This window comes from Manduca sexta, chromosome 17 (assembly GCF_014839805.1).
Source record: "Manduca sexta isolate Smith_Timp_Sample1 chromosome 17, JHU_Msex_v1.0, whole genome shotgun sequence".
Classification (NCBI taxonomy): Eukaryota; Metazoa; Arthropoda; class Insecta; order Lepidoptera; family Sphingidae; genus Manduca; species Manduca sexta.
The window spans coordinates 10,001,234-10,023,712 of record NC_051131.1 but is presented as its reverse complement, the minus strand read 5'-3'; the positions used below and the strand labels follow the sequence as shown (position 1 = coordinate 10,023,712).

The 22,479-nt window shown below is 36.8% G+C and overlaps 1 protein-coding gene across 1 annotated transcript in view; it reads left to right on the top strand.

Annotated features, from left to right (window-relative positions):
- The first annotated feature begins 12,653 nt into the window (after positions 1-12,653).
- LOC115452478 (polycomb group protein Pc) overlaps positions 12,654-22,479 on the top strand; it is a 30,857-nt gene continuing 21,031 nt past the window's right edge. Inside the window, exons 1-2 of the mRNA XM_030181058.2 lie at positions 12,654-12,818; positions 13,460-13,855. Coding sequence (XP_030036918.1) covers positions 13,787-13,855 — 69 coding nt within the window. The 5' untranslated portion in view covers positions 12,654-12,818; positions 13,460-13,786. The remainder of the gene's footprint in view (positions 12,819-13,459; positions 13,856-22,479) is intronic.

Sequence of the window (22,479 nt, the reverse complement as noted above, 5' to 3'; positions counted from 1 at the left end):
TTGATTTTTTTGTTTCCTAACAACTTTCTCCTGACAATAACAAACACAACAAAAAATTTGTGAAATCGGTCCAGCCGTTCACGCGTGATGGCGTGACCAAGGGAAATATGATTCATTTTTATATATTATATAGATATAGATTTATCGTATAGCAGCCTTTATTTATCGTATTTTGACACTATATTCACTCTAGACCTTACATCGCGGTTTTGATCATTACAGTATAATTTTTTTATAAATTTTCCACTGTTCGGTTACCGCGGCTGCGCGCCGTCGTAACTGACGTTTCAATGGACTACGATGATGGATGACGACCCCTGTGTCTTTCCACTACACCATTGTTTTGCTGGCCATCGAAAATTGTTCTGGCGTAATACATGAGCGCTTAGAGTTGAATCCTATATGAAAAGGAATTGTCGGCGCATGAATGTGGTTGTTTAGTTATCTATAATAAGATAAAATTAGGTGGAACTAAATCATAGGCTCAAATATATTTTTTAAATGTATATTTAAAGATTAAGGAACTAATATATGAAATTATACTCAATATTGCTACTCTAAGCAATATGAGTCTTCAATAGTTAGCTATAGAGAGAAAATTATAAATCATACTTATGATAAAATCGCTACCACACACATTTCAACTATGCATATAAGTACTATTAATGTAACCGGATGTTATTCTCATGATATTATACTCGAATTTATATGCGATTTAGAATAATTAAATACAAACGGATCGCCATTTTCCGTGGATTATACAAGCTTTACAAACATTGAATAGTTTTGTTTACTGTTTTATAAATCTGTAAAAAGTTATCGCGGTCACCTAAAACTTACGCCGCGGCATGACGTCACTGTAATAACTAAAGGCACAATGTATGGGATGTCGCGTGTTGCCGGCACTGATTGCATTAGCGTCTACAGTAGACTGCGCAAAAACTGCACAGGTGTTATTTATCGTTTGCCGTTAGCCCGAGTTTGTTGTAAGACTGTGTCTTGTTAGTAAAACGTATAACAATTGTTCCGTTTCTGAAATGGTTAAACTAGACGACCTTAATTATCCTTAAAAACCTATAACTAATGATAAAAAACCATAGGACATGGTGTTGGTCACAAACCATGAATACAAATCTTTACATATAGATTAAAGTTTTTGAATTCACGGAACTTAAAACAAACCATATTTTTTATGTATGTGTGAAGGAGTTTTCCGAGATTTTTTTCCTACTTACTTGACATGTATCGTTATATTATGACCAAATTACACAAAATCATTATAAATTGTAGCCTACGTGTTATTCGGATGTATAACCAATATTCCTGTAAAATTTTATCTAAACCCGTTCAGTAGTTTTTTCGTGAAAGAGGAACAAACATACATACTTCCATCCATCCATCCTCGCAAACTTTCGCATTTATAATATTAGTAGGATACTTCATTTGATACAAATCATTGTTACAAATGTTTGTGTAATAACTGAAATGTAACTAAGAACTAAAGATTATACACAAGCTATTCACAGAAAGCAATGCACTGCGGTCTCATGGATGTATCAATTTTAGTATTTATATTCAACACGAATATTTTATTTGCAAATGGTTCGAAACAACGGAGTCTATGAATAAATTATGGTTGTTGGTTTCGTACTGACTGAAATGTTTGCCACAAACAAAATAGAGGCCTTCGATTATAATTTCTGATACTTTATGCCAATATTTGAATAGTTTATTATTAATATTGAGTCTACTCTGCAAATTATATTAAACGCTCGATGTTTCCGAACATAATTTTATGGATTGATTCGGATATCAATGGACACTAAGTAATCTTTCGTATCTGAAAATATTGTGATTTTCACTTCTTTAGCTTTTCATTATCTAAATACTACTAAACTCATTAAAAAAGTCTTCATTCATCTATTAACTTTTATTTTCCTATTTATTCATTTATTTAGGAGCTATCGATATATTAGTAACGGTTTAAAGAAGAGCCAATAGAAACATGGCTAAAATATATTTAAAATAATTACATAATTAACTAAATGTTGAAAGAACAATACGCTCACTTAGACATGTGTATCAATACTTAACACGTTAATGTTATCAATAATAACAGTACTTAAAACTGTTTACAAACTAATATAAATAATATTTGGAAAAATTTGTGAAGCTATAAAACTTATATGTTCACACTTTCTGCAAACTTCAAATCACACAACCCTCCAATACAGGAAGATGACAAAATTGAATACTCATTAATTCTATCGTATGAAAAACTCTATGAATCACAAGCCACTCCACTGAACCCATAAGAGTGCACCGAGTGTGCCGCAGATACGAAGGGTGGATTTATGAAGCCGCGAGGTTTTCAATTTCCGCTCCGTTCCTCGGCTCGTGCCCCCTTGTGCCCCCGACGGCCCCTCGGGTAATTTTATTAAAAACACGACGGCTCGGCTTCGGACCTTGAATATTTATCTCTTCATGCATTCCAAACTAGGAAGGGTTGTTTTTGTACCGTGAAGTAGTCAGCAGTTATTAAAGCTTACTTAAAATAGAACTGCTAGGTGTGTTTCAACTATAGTTCGTTAAGAGGAAAGAAGGACTGACATTAAAGATGCTTTTAAATTATCTTAATATTTATAAAATCTCTCTACACCAATTAAGTAATGAACTAACTTTCGTAACAGCTTCAAATATACTTTATAAGTCACTATTTAGTTCGAATCGTAAAATTTTTAATCCAATAACCAACATAGATTTATATCTAAAGTTAGATTTAGGGAAGGAATCTATAACTTCCCACTCCGATTAAATAGGAATCAAGCAATTTTTAAAAGAAGAAACAATGCCGCAATGCCTAAAAAAACTCGAACGCCAATTGCATAAATACTTAAAGTTATAGAACTGGCTAACTTAATATGATTATTGACGAGTGTTGACTGACATAAACGACATCTGCAGGAATAAAAATTTAAAAAATATTATCATACAAATGTGCCTTTGTATGTATTAAACTTGCGATATATTCTGGGAATTCCTCAAGAGTGAATACATCTAGTAAGCCTTCTTGGATCTTTGCATCATCCAAGCAACAAAATACGCGGATCCTTCAAAAACAAAGTTAAGGTATTTCTAAATATTTTTCCTTTGATTTTATTTTTCCTTTTGTGTACATATTTTCCTTATTGCTATGAGATTTTATTTATACCCATTAATAAGCATTTTGCTTTTAAACTCTTCATAGCTTATATTGGTGGTAGGTCTCTCATATTGAGAATCCGCTTGGGTAGATACTACCACAATGTCCATTTCTACCGCCAAGCAGCAGTGTTCAGTCACTGATGTGTTCCAGTTTGAAGGGCATTGTAGCCAGTGTAACTATTGGACATAATAAGACTTAACATCCCATGTCTCAGGATAGCGAGCGCAGTGGAATACCAAACAATACTTTGTAATGCAAGGTGTTGGATGGTGTGCCTACTGTTTATCGGTCGTATCGCTTACCATCAGGTGAACAGCAAACTCGTCTCGTCATTCAAAGCAATAAAAAAAATTGCTTTTTATCAAGGATGACGGTAATTTTGAATAAATGCTAAGCCATAAAAGACGTGTCTAATTAATGGCTTTTAGAATTATTGCCATTTCACTAATTTCTTCTCGAAACTTCGCTTTTAGCGCCTTTTTGTCAGGAGGAAAGACGAGGACTTAAATCTAAAAGACTGTTCATCAGGGAGGGTAAAGATGAGAATAGGAGATTTCTTTTTACTTTAATAATCTGCATTAATATAAAATGGAAAACTTTTAATACAGTGAAAGACTCCATTTTGGATGTCATTGGACTAAAGTATATGCAATTTAAAATATATCAGGAATATTTTATTAAGTGCAATTGTCTGATCGCTGGCTAAAAGGAAGCATCATCTAGCCTCGCAAGTCTGAAGGCACTTGAGGAATATTCAAATCTTTTTAGAGGTCTTTCTCTTTGTATTGCTACAATTAATATCAAACATATTTAAAGTCATAAGGTTGGCTATAGCTATTTTCGTTTTTATTATAATAATTTCATAAATACTCAACAAAAACCACTCCGCAACCCGCTCATTGTTCCAGAAATTCACCACAATTACCATCATTCCTTTGTGGGAATCCTCGACAGCTAAAATGCGAGTCCAGACGTTGGCAAATTTGCACACGATCGCAAAAAGCGGGCTCCGGTGTTCCCAGAATGCCTATTGTCGGTGCATCATTACGACGCGCAATTTTGTCAGATCTCACATCCCCTTTATGTAAGCCAGGGTTATTACAAACAACATTGAAACATTCAATAATAAACCTTAATACTATAAAAACAAAAACTATTTTACCGCACACAAGGGAAGGTTGCAGGGATCAATGGGATACCCCAGTTATTTCGCTCCGGGTGTCTCGCTTCGAATTTCAATAGCGACGTAGCTGAAGCGCTTTATCAGGTATTATACTATAGACGCGTTGGTAAGGCAAGCGCTTTAGGCTGAAATATCTGCAGTTGAGTAAAGGTGTTCGCAAGCGACGGGATCCCGTTCTCATTGTTATGCGAACAGTCCTTTGCCTCCGAAATTGAAGTCCAAGTATTAGGTATTTACAATGAGACGCCACGGTATTGTTGTTTTTTGTTTTCGGCCCAAAGCATATATTTTTTTGTGGAACCTGTTTGGTGAAGGCTCTTATTTATGGACTTAAAGGCGGTCCCATTATGTTATGATTAGTTGGTTCTGGTGGATAATTATAGGTAGATTATGGGATTGTTTTAAACCTTTTTGTTCTGTTTAAGTGTTGTTTTGTTCTTGCCTATTTAGCCTCATACAATCGTAGTAGGTCATAAAGGATTGAGATTTGTGTTTTTTTTTTATGTTTAAAAACTAATTGTCGTAATGATTCTATAAACTTTTCTCATTTCGCCGCACGCCACTCTCTTGCTAAAGCCAAATAACTGTGGAATCCGGTTAACAAATACCCACTAAAAGTACTATATTTCCCTGAAATAAACTAACAGCCTTGTAAGGCAAGTTACTAATCAAATAACCTCGCCTCCTCCGACACTCCGATGTGAAACACAAAATCATTTGTTGCGAATTAGTTGGGAAAAAACAGTCTTATTATAAGTATCATCAACGTCATCAGCCGCAATACACTGCTGAAAATATGCCTCCGCCAAAGATTTCCAGATCGATGTATTGACCTACTCTATGATATTGGTACTACTCTTTTAAAAATATTTTTGTGAGGGTATTTATGACGCTTTTTATAAAATTACTAACGTTTGACAGTCCGAAGCTGTTGGTTATTGATTCTCGTACCGGTCGAGTAGTTGATCTTTGTGAAAATATTTCTGTAAAGTTCGTTTTAATTTAATGAAAATCGCTTCCGTTCCTAAATACTAATAATTATAACCATTTGCATTCGCATCGAATAAAACATATCGTAAAATCTCCAAAAATCAAATCATAAGGGGCTACTGTATCAAACCGCCACCAAAACCACCATGCACAAGGTGTTAAAATCCGCCATAATGGCCCGCGGATTCCGGGATCAGCTTGTGTTTATCCGGGTCCTACAGGCTGGCATAATTGTGTCGACTGTCGCCGCGTAATCATCTCTCGTCAGTCGACATTCTATTGAACTCCCCTCGTCTTACTATCGGGTGCAGTGTAACTTAGAGGAGCCTATTTAAAAAAACTTGCCGGCATTGTCATTCTCGATATAATCATCATCATCATCAGCCGCACGATATCCACTGCTGAAACTAAACCTCCCGCAGAAATTCTCAAATAGACCTATTGAAAGCGGCCCGCATCCAGCAAACTCTCACGACTTTTATTAGGGCTACTGTTCATCTAATGCTCCTTGCTGCATACATACCGTAATTGAACCGCCGACGCTGTCCATCATTGTTGTATATTTATGCCTAATGTAATACAAGGAAAAAAACACGTACTTATACCAAACGAACTCAGATCCGCGCGAGGAGCTGGTTTTTCCAACAGCAATACTTATCTACCATAAACAAACAGGAATTCGTCGGTTCATTACGTATACTCTTGATAACAGTCCGCGTAAATCTATCTCGGAATTAAAACCCGGCATTAATAGTTTTTCACGGAATAAAACATATTTAATCGCTTTATATATCACCAACGTGTATATATGCGTTTGATTCCAGTTAAACATATTGCATTTAACTATTTTCGCTTTATATATCACCAATGTGTGTAAATGCGTTTGATTCCTGTTAACCATATAACGTGTGACTATTTCACTTTGACATTAGCAGTAAAAGAAGCTGTAGTTAGACCTAGCCATATAGTTTGCGTGCAAAATGAGTTCGCAAATGTATTATCGAAATCGCGGAATGTGATGAGACCACCAATTGTACTATAGTCTTATGTTTATTATTATTCCTTTTTATATAATAAATTGTAATAAATAAAAACGACTGATATGTGCGTCGGGAGAAAATTATAATATAAAAAAACTATGACATACTTAATCCTTACAATAGTTTTATTTCATTTTATAGTTTTATCTGATTAAAAAATATATATCATTTCCAATCGGACTTAATTACTAGGATAAAAAGCCTATATTTTAAACGAGGATATGGTCTATTCCTGTGTAAAATTTCATCCAAATCCGTTCAGTTGTTTCCGCGTTTACTTCTAACAAACATCCACACATTTTCACAAACAAAATCAATTTACGTAGAACTTTCCACCTAAATTGACATAAAGCGACTAGATCATCTATCGTTGAGGCTAAAAGTATTTTGCGAACGGTCGATACCGACATTCAGATTACAACCGCAATATCAAGCTTCTAAAACTGACAAAATTGGCACATTTTTTTAATTAATAAAATGTATGCTAATTTTTGTCCTATGTGCTTTATAAAATAATATATAATTATGTCACTTTAATGATAATCTACAATAAATATGACTACAAACGCTAAAATTTCGTATACTCAAATATATTTAAGATTCATTTTATACCCTATTAGCTTTTGCTCGTGACTTGGCCCACTGAAAAAGTTTTCTGGGATAAAAGTCCGTCTATATATTTTCCTGAGATAGAATATAGCTTATCTCCTCTCCAGGGTCCCAAACTATCGCTATTCCAAATTCTATCGAAATCCGGTGGGTAGTTTTTGAGTTTATCGCGTTCAGTCAGGCACACAGATGTGGCTGGGGTCTTTTTTTTATAATTTTATTTTTTGATTTTTTTAAGAGGAACAATTCCGTCATTCTTAATTATTATTGCAACTGTTAACACAGCACACGCAACAAAAGCTTGCTTGCTTGCTTAAAGGAATATATTTTGCCCGTTTTTGCAACAAATTTCATTACTGCCCCGCTCCTATTGGTTATAGCGTAATGATATATAGCTTATAGCCTTGCTCGATAAATGGGCTATCCAACAGTAAAAGATTTTTTCAACACGAAATAGTAGTTCCTGAGATTAGCGCGCTCAAACAAATTTTTACCAACGATTCTAATTATTAAGCCTATAGAATAATGTTGAAATGTGTTTATCACATTAAATTTAGTAAAGCCGTGGAGGCAAAACAGTAATTAGTAATTATTAAAACGATTAATAACCCTAATTATAATAGATGAGGATTAATTATCTTGTATATAAACATGTTAATTATAATTACTCACTAGTAATATTGCTTGTGACTCCGCAAAACTCATAGTTATCTGGAATAACAATTCCACAGCAATTTTTCCCGTATACTTATAATTATAGGTCCAACCCATTCAACGGTAGATACGCAAATATCCTATAGCCATTACAAAACTGACAGTTTTTATACTATACATTATGCCTATATATAAATCAATTCCAATAACTTTACACAAATTAAAAAATAAACTATATGTAACTTAAAATTCTGAAACACGTCAACTATTTTAGGTGTGAATTTTCGAACGCACGCCACCCGTCGCCTATTTTTAAACGGCTATTTTAAGTTAATTACCAATAAAATGTTCGTGTTTCATTCGGCCTGTTCAACAGGTGTTAATCCTGCGTGATTATTTCTTAATTTATCAGCATTTGTATCCTCTTCTGGACCAGTTTTCTTTCAAACTAAATTATTAAAACTTAACATTGACTAACAGACACGCTTAAGCCGATGACTCTACAATTTGGCAACAAATTTTGTAGACTAGTTAGGTAAAGTCTATAAACGGATTTTTGGAAATACAACCCCAAAAAGATTCAAATCTTGTCGAAATGTTAAAAGGGAAATCAGCTTTAATTTATATTTAACTTGTAGATAACCATTACAGTTCGGACGCAAGCATTTGCAACGTTCATCAATCAGATTATACAGGCTAAAGATAGTTACCCTTCCCCGTGCTCCTCTGTTCCTCAGAAACAATAGCCTCAACACCACTCGCAAGAAACTTAATCCGATCATAAAGATCGACGATAACTTTAATAAATACAAAATACACCTTTCCAATAATTAATATTAAAAATCCACATTTCCTTTACCGCTACAATATGTAAATCCGAGACATTTGTCAAAAATAATGTCTTGAAATGTTAATGGAATAATATATCGTAAGGACATAGCTGATAAGATCTGAAGGAGCGGCCGGTGTAGCGCGGGAAATGATGCCCCTTCTCAAAAAATGAGTTAATCACAAACGGTTTCGGAACGTGCCGGTCCGTTGATTTTTAAAAAAAGAACTGCCCCTTTGGCGCCAATTCGAATGAAACCGTTATTTCGTATTTCAAAATTCGAACAAACATTCCCCGTATTAAAAGGCTATGTGCTCACAACACCGTATCCGTAAATCCCGCAGTCCAAAAAACTCTGACGTTTATCTAAAAATAAAAATCCCGTTATAATCGGTTCAGCCGTTTCAGATTTCCTATAAAAGCAAACCGAAATCGTCATATTTAGGTTTCCAAAAACTTGACTACTACCGTAACGCAATACCGGAAAAGGGCGATAGCTGCCTAAAACTTGCTATTATTGTTTACCATGAATGCTATTACGATGAAAAACTAAAGAACACAAGACTCAACTTTTCTTATATCCAACAACTCACGCCTCTTAGAATTAGGCGTTCGCGCTAGCACGAAATATTTCTTGCAGACATTCATGACATACCTACGCGGTATAGCGCAAGTATTTCGTGTTCTTTAAAAACCATATCTTAATTCCTCTGAAAAGCTGGTAAAGAATACATACAACATTTAATGTTTAGTGATTTTCACAGTCGGTACAGTCAGCCACAAAATATGCTGAACGAATTCAAAATTTCAACTCGCTTTATACTGTTGTATTTTTTATTAACAATCGTTTTTTCTTCACTAAAATAAACTTCAAGGGGTTTATTTTATTTTAGATAAAGAAAAAATAATATTTCAAATGAAGTCAATGTGTAGAAGAATTTTTTTATACATAAATAACCTCAACTCCAGAAAAATCTTTCACGCGCTACCTGTTTGAATAGGAAGGAACAGAGTTCAGAAAAGTACGGTAGGCCATCGGAAACCCCGGCCGATCTAAATGTACCTCTAAATCTAACGAATGCACGTGTTTGGGCAAGAGTCGCGTGCCGCACACACGCTGTGGAACTTCTGAATTATTGCACTAGCTGCAATAATATTATCGGAACCCATAATGAAAAGCAATCTTACATCAGTATATAAGGATCAAACTGAGGAATGCGCACGCGCATCTTGGGAGTCGAGTGCTATAAGACAAAGAAGCGCGCAAGCCGTTGTAAATACACGCGAGATGCGCATTCGCAGCGTATTAGCCGTATTAGATATATAAGGTATGCATGCAATCTCTCGCTTCATATTCTCTCATTCAGATAGTCTACTATCCTAGTCGAGCCGGCACGTTCATGATGGCATACCTATGTCTACAATGATATATAAATTTCTTAGATGTACTGCAGCTAGTTTAATAAATTTAATAATACCTACCTCTGCCCCAAGCAACGCAAGACCTAAGGACGGAGCAAAAAATAAAGTTAGAAAAATATAAAAATTAGATAAATTAGTAAAAAAAGGTCCTCCAAGACACCGCGCGGGGTCTCTTTAGGCGCGAGACCTCGGACGGTTGCCATGTTCCTCCCCCTAAGGCCGCCTCTACCTATGCTCTACCATTGGCTCTATTGTTGGTTATTCGATCTTTTAAGTCACCAGCAGACGGACTGCTATACAAAAACTGACTCGCATTTAGTTGTATAAAAAGAATTCTGTTTCATTCTATTACTATGCAGACGATGTTACCGGCCCGACTCTATTTCTAGAGATCTCCAGATATTATATTTCTTTCGCACTAATACAACATTGGACGCTAAAATTCCCATGGTTTTTTCCGAGATTTCACTATAGTGGAATTATAACATTCTTACAGGATGTCCTACGTGCACGTCCAACGCGATACAATGCTATGCGTTGCGACGCAGCAATCGCAACGGGACGTGATCAAAACAACCGAATTAAGGGCGGTGCAAGTATTACGTAAGCACCAAAGGGAGATGAAGGGTCTATGGTTTGCTTATTTGCGATAACATGGAAGACGGCGGGCTCTAATAGTGACTACGACAATATTTACTTATTTTTATAATAAGTAACAATTAAGAAATTTTGTAAACAATTTATGCTGATAACTATTGAAGAATGAGGTAAGGCCTTTGCTTAATTTTGCTGACAAAGGTGACGGGGTTAAAAAATACCAAAATTCTAGTCATGTAATACTTGAACGGCCCTTTACCTTATTTGTTATATAGCAGTCCGCGACGAAGCGATCGATAAATATACGTTGTCGCAACGAATCGCGATCGACGCTCACATGATATTCTAGTATCACGTGACCGTCGAACGCGATTCGTGTTCAAAGGAAGGCTCTAGCCTTCCCTACCGACTTCGAGAACAATCTGACATCACCGTAATGACACACAGATAATTTCATCCGCGAAGACGCGCCCCACTACTATCTCTTACAGTGAGCGTGAGCAGCATCAGTACACACGCACACTACGATGGATAACGTTGAGGAAAGTACTTCAATCAGTCCCTCTACCCCGCGACACTCCTGCTCTAAAGATGGGACGCGTCTTCGTGAATGAAATGATCTATAGGTATGTGTGATTTCGGTACAGTGACGTAGCTAGACGTGGGTGAAGTGAGCCCTTGTCCACGACCTCGCATTTTTCAAGTCTATTTATGCTTTTCAATATTCATCGACTACACATTTATATGTTTTCACTATCATAAATAGGTATGTCGTATCAAAGCATGTTTGGTATTCATTTATTGGGTAGATCTTGGGAATGAAAGGAAAAAGTCCTCGCTAATACGATTTCGCCCACGTCTATATTAGTCCACGCTACGTCACTGTTTTCGTAACGTCATATTGTTCTCAACGTCGTTATGAACGCGATGACTCCGTGTCAAGTCCGCCATGACATTATCGGCCGAGAGTGAGTAAATCGGCATTATATCTTGTGCAGATCGTTGCAACAATCGTCAGCTACAAACACGAACTTACCAAAACGATATTGATGGCGTGTTGAGTTTTAAATACTGATTAGGCGGCGCACGTGAGATTGCCGTCACATTGATTGAAAAGCTGCGGGAAATTAAGTCTTAATAACAATGAAATAAAACTATTTTACGGATTGTATCGGTTGTATATTCAAATTTTCTCTCTTTAATGTAACAGTGATGGTGCAGGACTCCTGTAAATTCCTCTCAGTGCTTTATTTAGGACAAAAGATCGTCGCCAGTATGTAGTTTAGATATCAATATGTAGGTATTAGGTAATGGTGATGAATCAGAGTTCACTCCTGATTCATGAAGTTTTAGCTTAGGTATTTTATATTCCTCAGTCTTATGCGGTTTGTGGATCGGCTTTCCGCATAAAGAACGGACATTTTTGGGGTCGAAAGACTATTTAGCGTTAATTGTACAAAATTCGGAGCTTAATTATACATCAACCAGCAATAGCTATCAATATTGAGAGCAATAAAGTAGAACTACATTGATTCATGCCAGAGTTCGGATGATTTCTCTTTAAAAATCGTTGCAAATACTTATAATTAAGTTGTACATTGACGTATATCGGTCAATCAATCATCTCTCGAAGAACCATCGTTCCGGCTATGGGTATATCATAGGAGATAAACCGAACAGTTCATTCATCATCCGCGTCACGTTGGAAGCTGGCGGGCTGTATCACCGTGCTGAGAGCATGCGAGGCGTCTATTTATCGCGCCATATCTCCCATACACGCGTAATAAATAGAAGTTCGCCGCCGCGCCCGGATCCGGCGACCCTTCGCCGCGCACCTCGCGTCTCGGCCAAAATGTCCGTTGTTTTTTTTGAGCCGCAGCGAGCAAAAAACAAACGCCGAGACGAGCGCGGCGGCCGGTAACGCCGCGCGGCGCCGGACAGAGACGGGCACAGTCGGCAGCGGGCGTGGCGCCGCAGCGCGCGCACTCATTGGCCGCCGGCACGCAGTGCTCGCCGCCCGCGCTCCTCCGCCAATCGCCGGCGACTCCGTTGCACCCGTCCCGGGCCCCGCGCGCCCCAAAATACCGACCTTTCACGAATGCCAACCCGATTCGATACGACCGAAAATGCCTTAGTTACTTCACGCGCGCTCTGTTGGTAGGACGCTTTCGCCGTTCGTTCCGCGAAAATTATTGTGAACGTGATATATCGTGCCGCACGCTCGACTATGTTCGTGGACACGATTTAGGAGTTCCGCTTGGATACCGACTTGATAACTCACAGACTCAGGTATGTCTCTAATTATATGTATATAGGTGCCGGCAAGTGTATAAATAGCCCTAATATGAATAAAAATTACCTAAGTGCTTATAAACGCAGAATAAACACTTATACGCGTATCGTGTGATCGAACGTAAAAGCGGTGTCCTCGTAATCAACGTAGGCCGGTCGACGCGGCAACGTCGCGCGTAAATAATAGGGTAGACGCTCGATCTTTGTCTCGCAGCCGGTACGGAGCGGCAACATCGCGCGCGGCGTGTGCCTCCGGCGCGCGGGGATCGCGCCCGTCGCTCTCCCCGCCGCCCCCCGGCACACCGCGCACACACGCGCCCGCTCCTTTGCCGCGCTACCAAACCAATATACCTACTAGCCGCAATGCCGTTGCGCTCCCTCATCACATTACTTTTCATGATTACTGCTTATCATTGCTTATTGTTACCGTAGTTCTGTATTAAAGTTTATTTACATGTTAATGGGAAACCAATGTACTTATATGATTCTGTCTCATTATATACTACTCGTATACCTGTATAAATATAGTAAATTAAGAAACCAATTTACTCGTAACGTTATTTTAATAGAAATTCAACAATATCGCACTCAGAAGCTGAAAATGAGAGCCGAATGATGAAAATAAAACTTGTTTACAGAATATCGAGCGGGTGTTGGTGAACTCGTAGCGCTCTCTGTCGGCATCCGCGCGCAGTCGAGTGCGCGGGGCGCGGGGCGGGCGGCTTCCTCCCCCTACTTCAGTTTTGGCTGTGACACGGTGAAGGGAGGACGTATCGCTGCGTGTGGCTAAACAGGATCGTTCGCGCGGCAACTTTGAACAGTGACAGTGCTGAAAGAGTGTTTCGACGGAGGATGTCCCTCGGATTGCAGTGCGCTATCAAACGGATGCAGTGCTAGGATCACACATATTGGATTGCAGTGTTTTTAATTTGGATTTGGACTCTCAACCACCGACCAAACTGGGGATGCACAAAATGGAACTGGGCGACAGCGTTTACGCCGCCGAGCGTATCATGAAGAAGAGAATTAGAAAGGTGAGCTTTGTTTCTTTTACGAAAGCGGCGCACGGCAACACGTCCATGGCGTTGCAAAACGTGCACGCGAGATCACATATCAAGAGCCGATTTTATTGGTGCGCTTTATTTGTAAACTGCATGTGTCGCAACGTACTAACGCTCGTTTTGTTTTTGCTCGCGACTAATTTCAAAACACGCTCGTAGAATTCATTATTGTTGTGCATCGCTTTGCATGAAACTAATTTTGATTTTTGTGTATTAATCCTGGCATTGTGATGGTCGGCAGCTGCTCACAAATTATCCGTAAGGGTTTTATGTCGGTGTTTTCGTCGCGTATTATTATCGCGGCTCCCCTTACGCGCGAGTGTGTGTTCAGAAACTGAGGGCTGAGAAACTGAATGCTTCTTTGTGAATGGTGCCCTTCTTGAGATTACAGTTTTGTTTGTGACACCAAACCAGTTTCGCACATAGACTCGCGAGGGGCAACCTTGTCTCCTTGTGATATTTTTTCATTTAATTTTTTTTTCGTACGTTCTCCCGTTACTAACTTGGCCCCGATGACATTGTCAATAAAACGCATTGTCACAGATTTTTTTTTCTTTGAAATTGCGTTTCGATATTGCAATATAGACTATCGAAAGGGTTCTTTTTCAATGTTTACGTTTTGTGTTTGAGAAATTTTAAATGTGTATACTTGTTGATGAACTCTTATAAATGATTCTGCGTTTTTGTTCCAAAAACTAAGTTAAAATAAGTAATTTAAGAGTGATTTTACAATCATCAATTTTTATTTGGAAAAGTTATCACAGTATTAAACCATGATAAAATACATCCTAAAGAAAATACAATATTAATTTGCTTCACTTTTATTATGCAGCTAAGTTACAATATACTTACCTCACGTACATTTTATTTGATGATTGAAATCATCCTAACTTTGTAACATTGAGAAAGAACTGTTGGCAAGCAATTGAAATGGAAATGGACGGAACCAAAGGTAAGTCGACACGCGCGTCTTGCAGAGTTTAGAGGTAAGTGAGAAACCTTAAACCACAAAAAAGCTAAATACGATAATATACTGTTCTATATTAGGTCGGTACATTAGTCAGTTATTATCTACAAAACATGCATTTCTAGTGTCATTTTGGACAATATGTTAAGTAAACAGAGATACACAAACATTTCGAATTTGAAGTCTTAACTGTACAGCATCAAAAGCTGTGTTTTGTATTATTTTTTTTATAATTGCTGCTCAACACGGTTCAAATATATCGTAATATCGTGGCAGTTCTTTTTTCGTGTGATATTTTCATTAAGGATTCAACATTACAATGAATTACATGAAATACAACATTCAATATTTTGAATGCACAGACGAAATGTTGCAAGTGACGCTTGCGCCGTTAAAGATACAAGTAATTCTAAATTCAAATCACAAACATTTACAAAAAGCATTGGGTCACGAGAAGCAAATATTAAATTTTAGTTTGCTTAACTTTTCCCATTTAAGTTAAAACAATTGTAGATTCACAAAACTAATGGTTTTTAAAGACATTTTAACGTTAACAATTAGATAGATCGTAGTGGGAAAATAATTGTAACGTCAAAATGTGCATTCGTTTGTCGAGTATGTGTTGAGTTCACTAAAACCCTTTCGAGATAGTATAGAACTTGATAATTCTAAAAATATGTCGCACCCTTAGAACTAAAGTGACTTAACTCAAAATTTAAATATTTTCAGATTTTATTAAAAAATGACCTTCCAAAGCATGCTATAACCCTATGACGAGAAAAAGACAAAATTATAGAATAGAAACAAATATTCTCACTTTCTACGCCCGCCTAACTGTTTTTAAATCTTTTTTATTCGTTTCCCATAAATCATCGTTGTTAAGTTAGGTCACTTTAGTTATAAGGTTGCGATGTATAGTAAACTCGGAATTCCTTTCTTACTACACTCACACTTTGACAAATGTTTACCAACCACAAACAACTGTCCTAATGAGTAGCTAAACCAGTGGCATTTCTTTTCAATGTCCATTCAACAACTGGAGTACATGATTACAGAAAAAAAATATGTGTAAAACGAGCTTTGATTCACTATCAAAACTATACTACGAAATAACTCAAAATTCAGAGATCCGTATTACACGAACAAAAACCTGTTAATGTCCAAACCGTGTTTGAATTCCTAACTCGCAATAAACTCGACTAAAAGATTACAATGTCAAAAACTATAAAAACATTTACGAAATGTCAAACTTCACCGCTTTTAAATGTTAAACTTTTTGCACAATTGTCTCGATGAGATAATAACTGAATAATGAACCCACTCCGACGAACTTGTCCTTCGTATCAGCATTTAATTAAGCCCTTAGTTGCGTTGGAGATAAGAGGTACCTTGAAACGGCGATACCTCGAGCCTATCTGAGCATTAATTTCAAACTGTCCCATCCTATTTTTATACGTAACAGGATCGGCAGAAAATTGCTGATAAAATACAGTGGCTTGTTAAGATACAATGGATCTGACACGACCTGATGATATTTTTAATGGTAAACCAGGTGACTTGTAAGTATTGCGGGTAGTTAAGAGATAAGTAGCGGACACGGCCATCGGATAGTGGAACCGCAGGTGGAAGATACAATGCACCGCATACTTGGTCGTAAAAATCTACTGTTAATCGTCCTTTTACAGCCACAATAGACCTCTTAAAGATAATTCACATACGACTGAATGACAAAACGAACAAGTAACTCACACACACAATATCACGCATTTATCCCCGAAGGGGTATGCGGAGGCGCAACCAGGCACCCAAGTTTCACCAAGTATGTTCCGTCCTATGATGTGATAGGGGGCGAGCCTATCGCCATATCGGGCACAAATTCCAGACTCCGGTCTGATACTGAGCAAAGTAACCCAAATATCTCCGATCCGGGATTCGAACCCGGGACCTCAGAGCTGCCGCACCGCGCATGCAGTTCAATTACGCCACCGAGGCAGTCAAGTAACTCAATGCACTGTAAACTACCGCTAGTTCTCGACTGTCGATAAATAAGTTTACATCACCCGATAACTCAACATTGTGACAATCTAAACTGCGTTCATCGTAAAGTAGAATTAATTTCCATAACGCATAATAATAAAACACGGCAATAGTAAAATATCAAAAGTTTATATACTTATGTTTACGCTAATGTGAGACATCGAGAAGTAATTTTTCGGATTATATCGCGGTTTCTAATTTTTCTACCGACGTTTCGAAGACTTGCACCCTTCGTAGTCACAGTCAGTACTGAGGTGTTGATCGTCCGAAAAGTTAAATATTCACGGATTAACCACACGTACCCTATGACATGAATATTTTTAATTGTGTGACCACGTGTGCACGACGCAGAATGAAGTTTCCAAACATACCATCAATCAATCTTGATACTACTGGCATCTTGAGCTTTATCTTTATTTCATCGAAATAAAGACTAAAATCTCAAATGAACTAAACTCGCATAAAAACTAAATTGAAATAACAGCCAAAGGATAGGAACTGTCGGAGTTCTTTTTTCCATAATAGATTTGATAAGGCGAGAGAGTAAAAAAACACAGCAAAGTGGTTTATAAAGATATTTATTTTCTAATACATTTATAATTTACTGTCTGCGAAACGTCAGAGCGTTTGTCCATAATCTCGCGGCATGAAATGAAAAATGATGATGTGTGATATTGACTTCTAAGTATACAAACAGCAAAAACAACTCAGTTTACAAATAATAAAAGAAAAATGTGAACTGAGTTTGTAACTTAAAACAACCCCTTGAACGATTGAATCGATTAAAAAGTATTTTATACAAAGGTAATTTCGAATTGGGTCCCCCAAAAAATACTTTCGAGCATTTATTTTTTAAGTATTGATCAATGTAATTGCTTAAGCATGGTCGTAACAGGAAAGTCATAAAAGGAACTATCACATACATTAAATATTAATATCAATACACATAACACAAACATTTAAAAACTTTTTACTACACCGCACAGGCCTAAAACAAATATTAGCTGATCAAACAAAAAATCAAACATACATGTCTTGTAATTTTGGAGTTACATGTCGCGTTTGTTGTTGAAAAGATTGTTATAGCATCATGGCCCCAAACGCCAGGCCTTAGGGCCTTGACAAAGACGAGAGACGAGACCAGAGACAAAGACCGGAAAGAAATATTAAGAAATACCGTCATCAACATGTCAGAATTCCCATCAAAGCTATCAAACAAGATCAACTAAAAGATTAAGGTTCAAATCGAAACTTGTACGACTATTCTGAATAAGAAAGCAGTCGATTTGGTAACGTAATTTTTTAGGTTTCATAAAAGACTGTGGGTTTTCCTGGCGCTTAATACTTGACGTAGACGAAGCACTTGAGATATAATAACTTATAACAGACTAGCCTAATGAGTGATTGGGGAAAATAAGCCCAGCAATGAGACTTGACTAGGAGAAAAAGTAAAATTTAAAGATTATAAATTTTACAAATGAACTACGTCTCGTTTTGTTTTGACATCAGTAAAATATAACATGAAACAGTTTTACTGTACCTTCGTAATGGTCTTGCATGACGGATTACAATGGACCAAAGTCTTAAGTCGTTTTATTTTATCTGAATTCTACACAGGTGTTTGCCTTGAATGGCATTTGTGTGCTCCTAACCCATAATTATCGTTTGCACCCTCTTCATAACGTAAACGAGTTGTGGGTGCCGATATCGATATTTGCAAACTAGATACAACAATAGGTCTAACAACCATAATATGTTTTACGGCGTTGGAAAGTTTCAAATATTCATTTTTATTTAGGCGGTTAAAATCGTATCGTATCTACGGTTGACAGGTAAAGTGAATTAAATGACATTGAGTTTTATACATATTAAGAATCAGCACATTTTTATTTGTTTTTGAAGCTAGTCTCATTTTTTCGGAAATCTTGTCGCTTAGTCAATTAGCCTGCCAATCTTCGATATTAAAAATGATCCGTCAGGAATTGCTCGCGGTGCAACTCTAGCGAAAACCACTTTTCCCAGATAAAAGTCACACTATTTACTCATCTAGGAAAGAAAAGGATTTAACCGATGTCCTGTCTTTAGGTTCAATCTTACTCTGTCCAAATCTCATCATAATCACTTCAGGGGTGTAGCTTTGAAAATATTGTAAGCATGAACATGTACTAAAGTACTTTAGTCTTCTAATTTGAATGTAAAAGTTTCAGCAGATCATATTCTATGACGTAGATCTCTAGTTCTATCTAAACTAATCTAGGATTTACTGTCAATTTCAAACAAAAAGATCGTACCAATAGATCCATCTACTTCGCTTACTCAGAATTGGTCTCAAACTATGACGCGACAAGAAAAATATTGAAACCAAATACTAAATCCTACATTCCATCCCATGCCAACCTAGAGATCTATGGAAACTACTCCAACATACGTAGAAGAACTCCAGTCACAACGTATTAGAGTGGAATTTAATACCACCATTCTTTACTCACATGCCTTTGAGCCACGACTCCTGCTGGAACGCTTAGAAATGACACGCCAATGATCAAATGAATTAGAACCTAGTAATAGATAGAATTACGTTATTTATATATACAACACAATTTATATACATGTTTCTATCGGAATAGTTGAACAAATGCCATGTTCAAACATTTCTTTCGTCGGAATAAAAACTTATCCAGTAAATTTATTTATGCTTAATTGACTTTAGTTCACTATTACCTCTCCCGTTGTGTTATGGTGGGAAATAATCAATTTATTCAGTCTCACCTTTCTTTTTGAATTATTTTGTTCGTAAAGCCTAGGTGTTCTTAGACATAGCTTCATTAACATTATTATTCCTAGCTTACGGGACGTTTGTATTACCGTAGACTGAAGCAAATAGTGGAGATTAATGGCATATAATAAAGCTATGTATGTTTGAACAGACTGACAAAACGTATTTGGTCTTACAATACAATTTTGGCGACTGTCAAAGATCGCTTCGTCTCTCGTTGATCAACAAATTTAAAGTGCACTTCAGAGGTCAAGAGTCGATATAAACCAATTCCTACTGGCTTCCCTTTTGTATGTAAAATCTAATTATCATTAGAACTATTTGCAAACTGCATTTATGCATAGTATCTATATGTTGTCGGGTTACCTTTCGAAATACTTCATCCTTCCGATGCACTAAAATAAACAGCTCAATACTTTACCGTGTCAGAATAAATGTAATTATTATTTAATAAACCTATTTAAAAGTTGATAAGATGTGAAGTGATTTACTTATTTTTCTTAGTCGAGTATTCTTGATAGAGGTCGTGGTTGTCGCGATGCTGATGCACGGAAAGTTATCGGTGTTAGTCTTATCGGCGATGTTTGCAGGTCTGCTAATGCTTCTCCATTTTTGTCGGTTAATAGCGCTACGTGTATTCTGTCACGAAAGACTATTGCCGATTTGATTGAATCAGTACAGCGAAAGGGGATCTGCCTCTAGTTCTTTTTCCTTCTATCTGTTCTAGGATGACAAGATTTTCCATAGTTTTCGTTTCTGGAGAGATAGATTTATATGAGATGAATATGAAATTTTACTGAAAGACAAGACTGGCGGATATTTACTATGTCAATGGTAGGATCTGTATTGTAAAAGTTTTTGTAAGATACATTAAAAGGCCGGCTCGACCGAAACTGTGCACTACGAAAATCTTGTGGTAACAGTTTAAATATCTCCATAATACCATAATACAATGTTCTTAAGTAATCTACTTCGTTTTCATTTAATATTCAATAATTTATGACCCAATAAGCTATATTATTGCAACGCACTAAACTTATCGCGAGTATAATTTCACTCTGTCCCATTATTGTGTTAGATCGTAACCGGTCAGAAGTTTCAGAAGCCTGCCTCTACCATCCGTGTCAAATTTAGGAAACTACTTAATGGAAAAACAAAATTGCATCAAAGTAAATTGATATTTATTGCTAGCGCTTAAAGACTAGTTTAGCATGTGCGTCGTTCACCTAGTTATCTGCCGCCACGGTTCAACATTAACGACCGGGGACCAAGCAGGCCAAATTGGATTTTATGAAGTTGTGATAGAGTTCGTTTTTGTTTAGCATTACGGGCGCCGAGTAGTAACTCCTACAAAGCTCTGAGACCCTGGTATCTCGGAATAAACGCGCCAGTATTCGGCTTTAACCGAACAGTCATCGAGCGCGCATGCTCCCCGCCGTTTTCAACAGCCAATCAGCGTCAAGCAACGTACTCGCTGTACTAAAACACCTTGTATAGTTTATTTTCAGACATTACAAGCTTATCTATGGTTATTTTCATTGTAATTTAACTTTTTTCTTATTTATATATTGTCATGTTTTAGTACGGCTGAGTGTAACAATAAAATTTTGTTAATTTATTTGTGACTTCGGCCTATTGCTTGACAGTTGAATGCCGTAGAATATAGTTCCGGGGTTATTTGTTAGATGGCGCTATTTTAAATACTCTAAAATTAAAAATAAGTGATATATTTAGTAAAATATAAAAAATATTTGCGACACTGTTCCCTGAGAAAGAATCATTGAAATTAGTTTAGAAGTTGTAAAATGATTCAGATTATTAACGTATTTGTTACATCGCTTGTCATAAAACGCATTTATTTCTACTTCAGAATGGACATTTAGGTATTTTTTTGATTTTCAAAGATGTTTGTGAGACTTTCGCAATCACCATGTTTACAAGAAAAAACCAAATACCCTTGTTAGCAAAACCCTGTCTATATAATTCAAAATGTTTATAATTTCTCTTTCCCAACGCCATCTAATGTCCCATAATACCATTTGACAACATGGTGAATAAAAACGATATAAATCTAAATACAATTCTTTACCTATCACTAAAATGTCCATTTTATAAAAACGAGCATGAATTTTAAAGCAAATTCACCTTTAATCTACAAACAAAAGAGGACCGGAATTTTTAGATGTTTCGAACTTCAATTTATCTGTAGTAACGGTTTCCAGAAATATAAAAAAAAATAAAATAAACCGTTACTTCAATATCGCGATGTTTCCGATAATGCGAAGACGATAGTTCGTCCTAAAAACGCGACACAAAGCGAACAAATTTTCTATAAATAATCGCTTGATAATACCCCGACCGTAATTTTATCCATCCCTGTATTGGAATGAAATAAAAAAGTGCGAAGGGGACACGGAAATCGATAGAGCCGTCTCGACAATGTTTATTTTTATTTTTTAAGACCAAAGGCCGTTTTGCGCTCGGTCTGGGGATGGATTCTTCGATTGCGATGTTTAATGCTATTTTAAATGTTAATTAGAAACGGATGGCAATGAGGGAAACGAGTTCTAAGTGTAAAATGAAGTGAACATTTTTACGGGGCTTTCTTATTGCATCGAATGTTAAATGAAAAAATATGAGAGACTATGTTAACTGGCAGTCTACTTGTTATTTAAAAGATACATAAACATACCCTCAGACCTCTTATCCTCCTGGGGTAGGTAGAAAAGCAACTAGTGTACGCACTTTTTTACATTGTGTGTATTTCGTCCCATGATGAGATCATGACGAGCGTATCAAAAGGCATAATTAATAAAA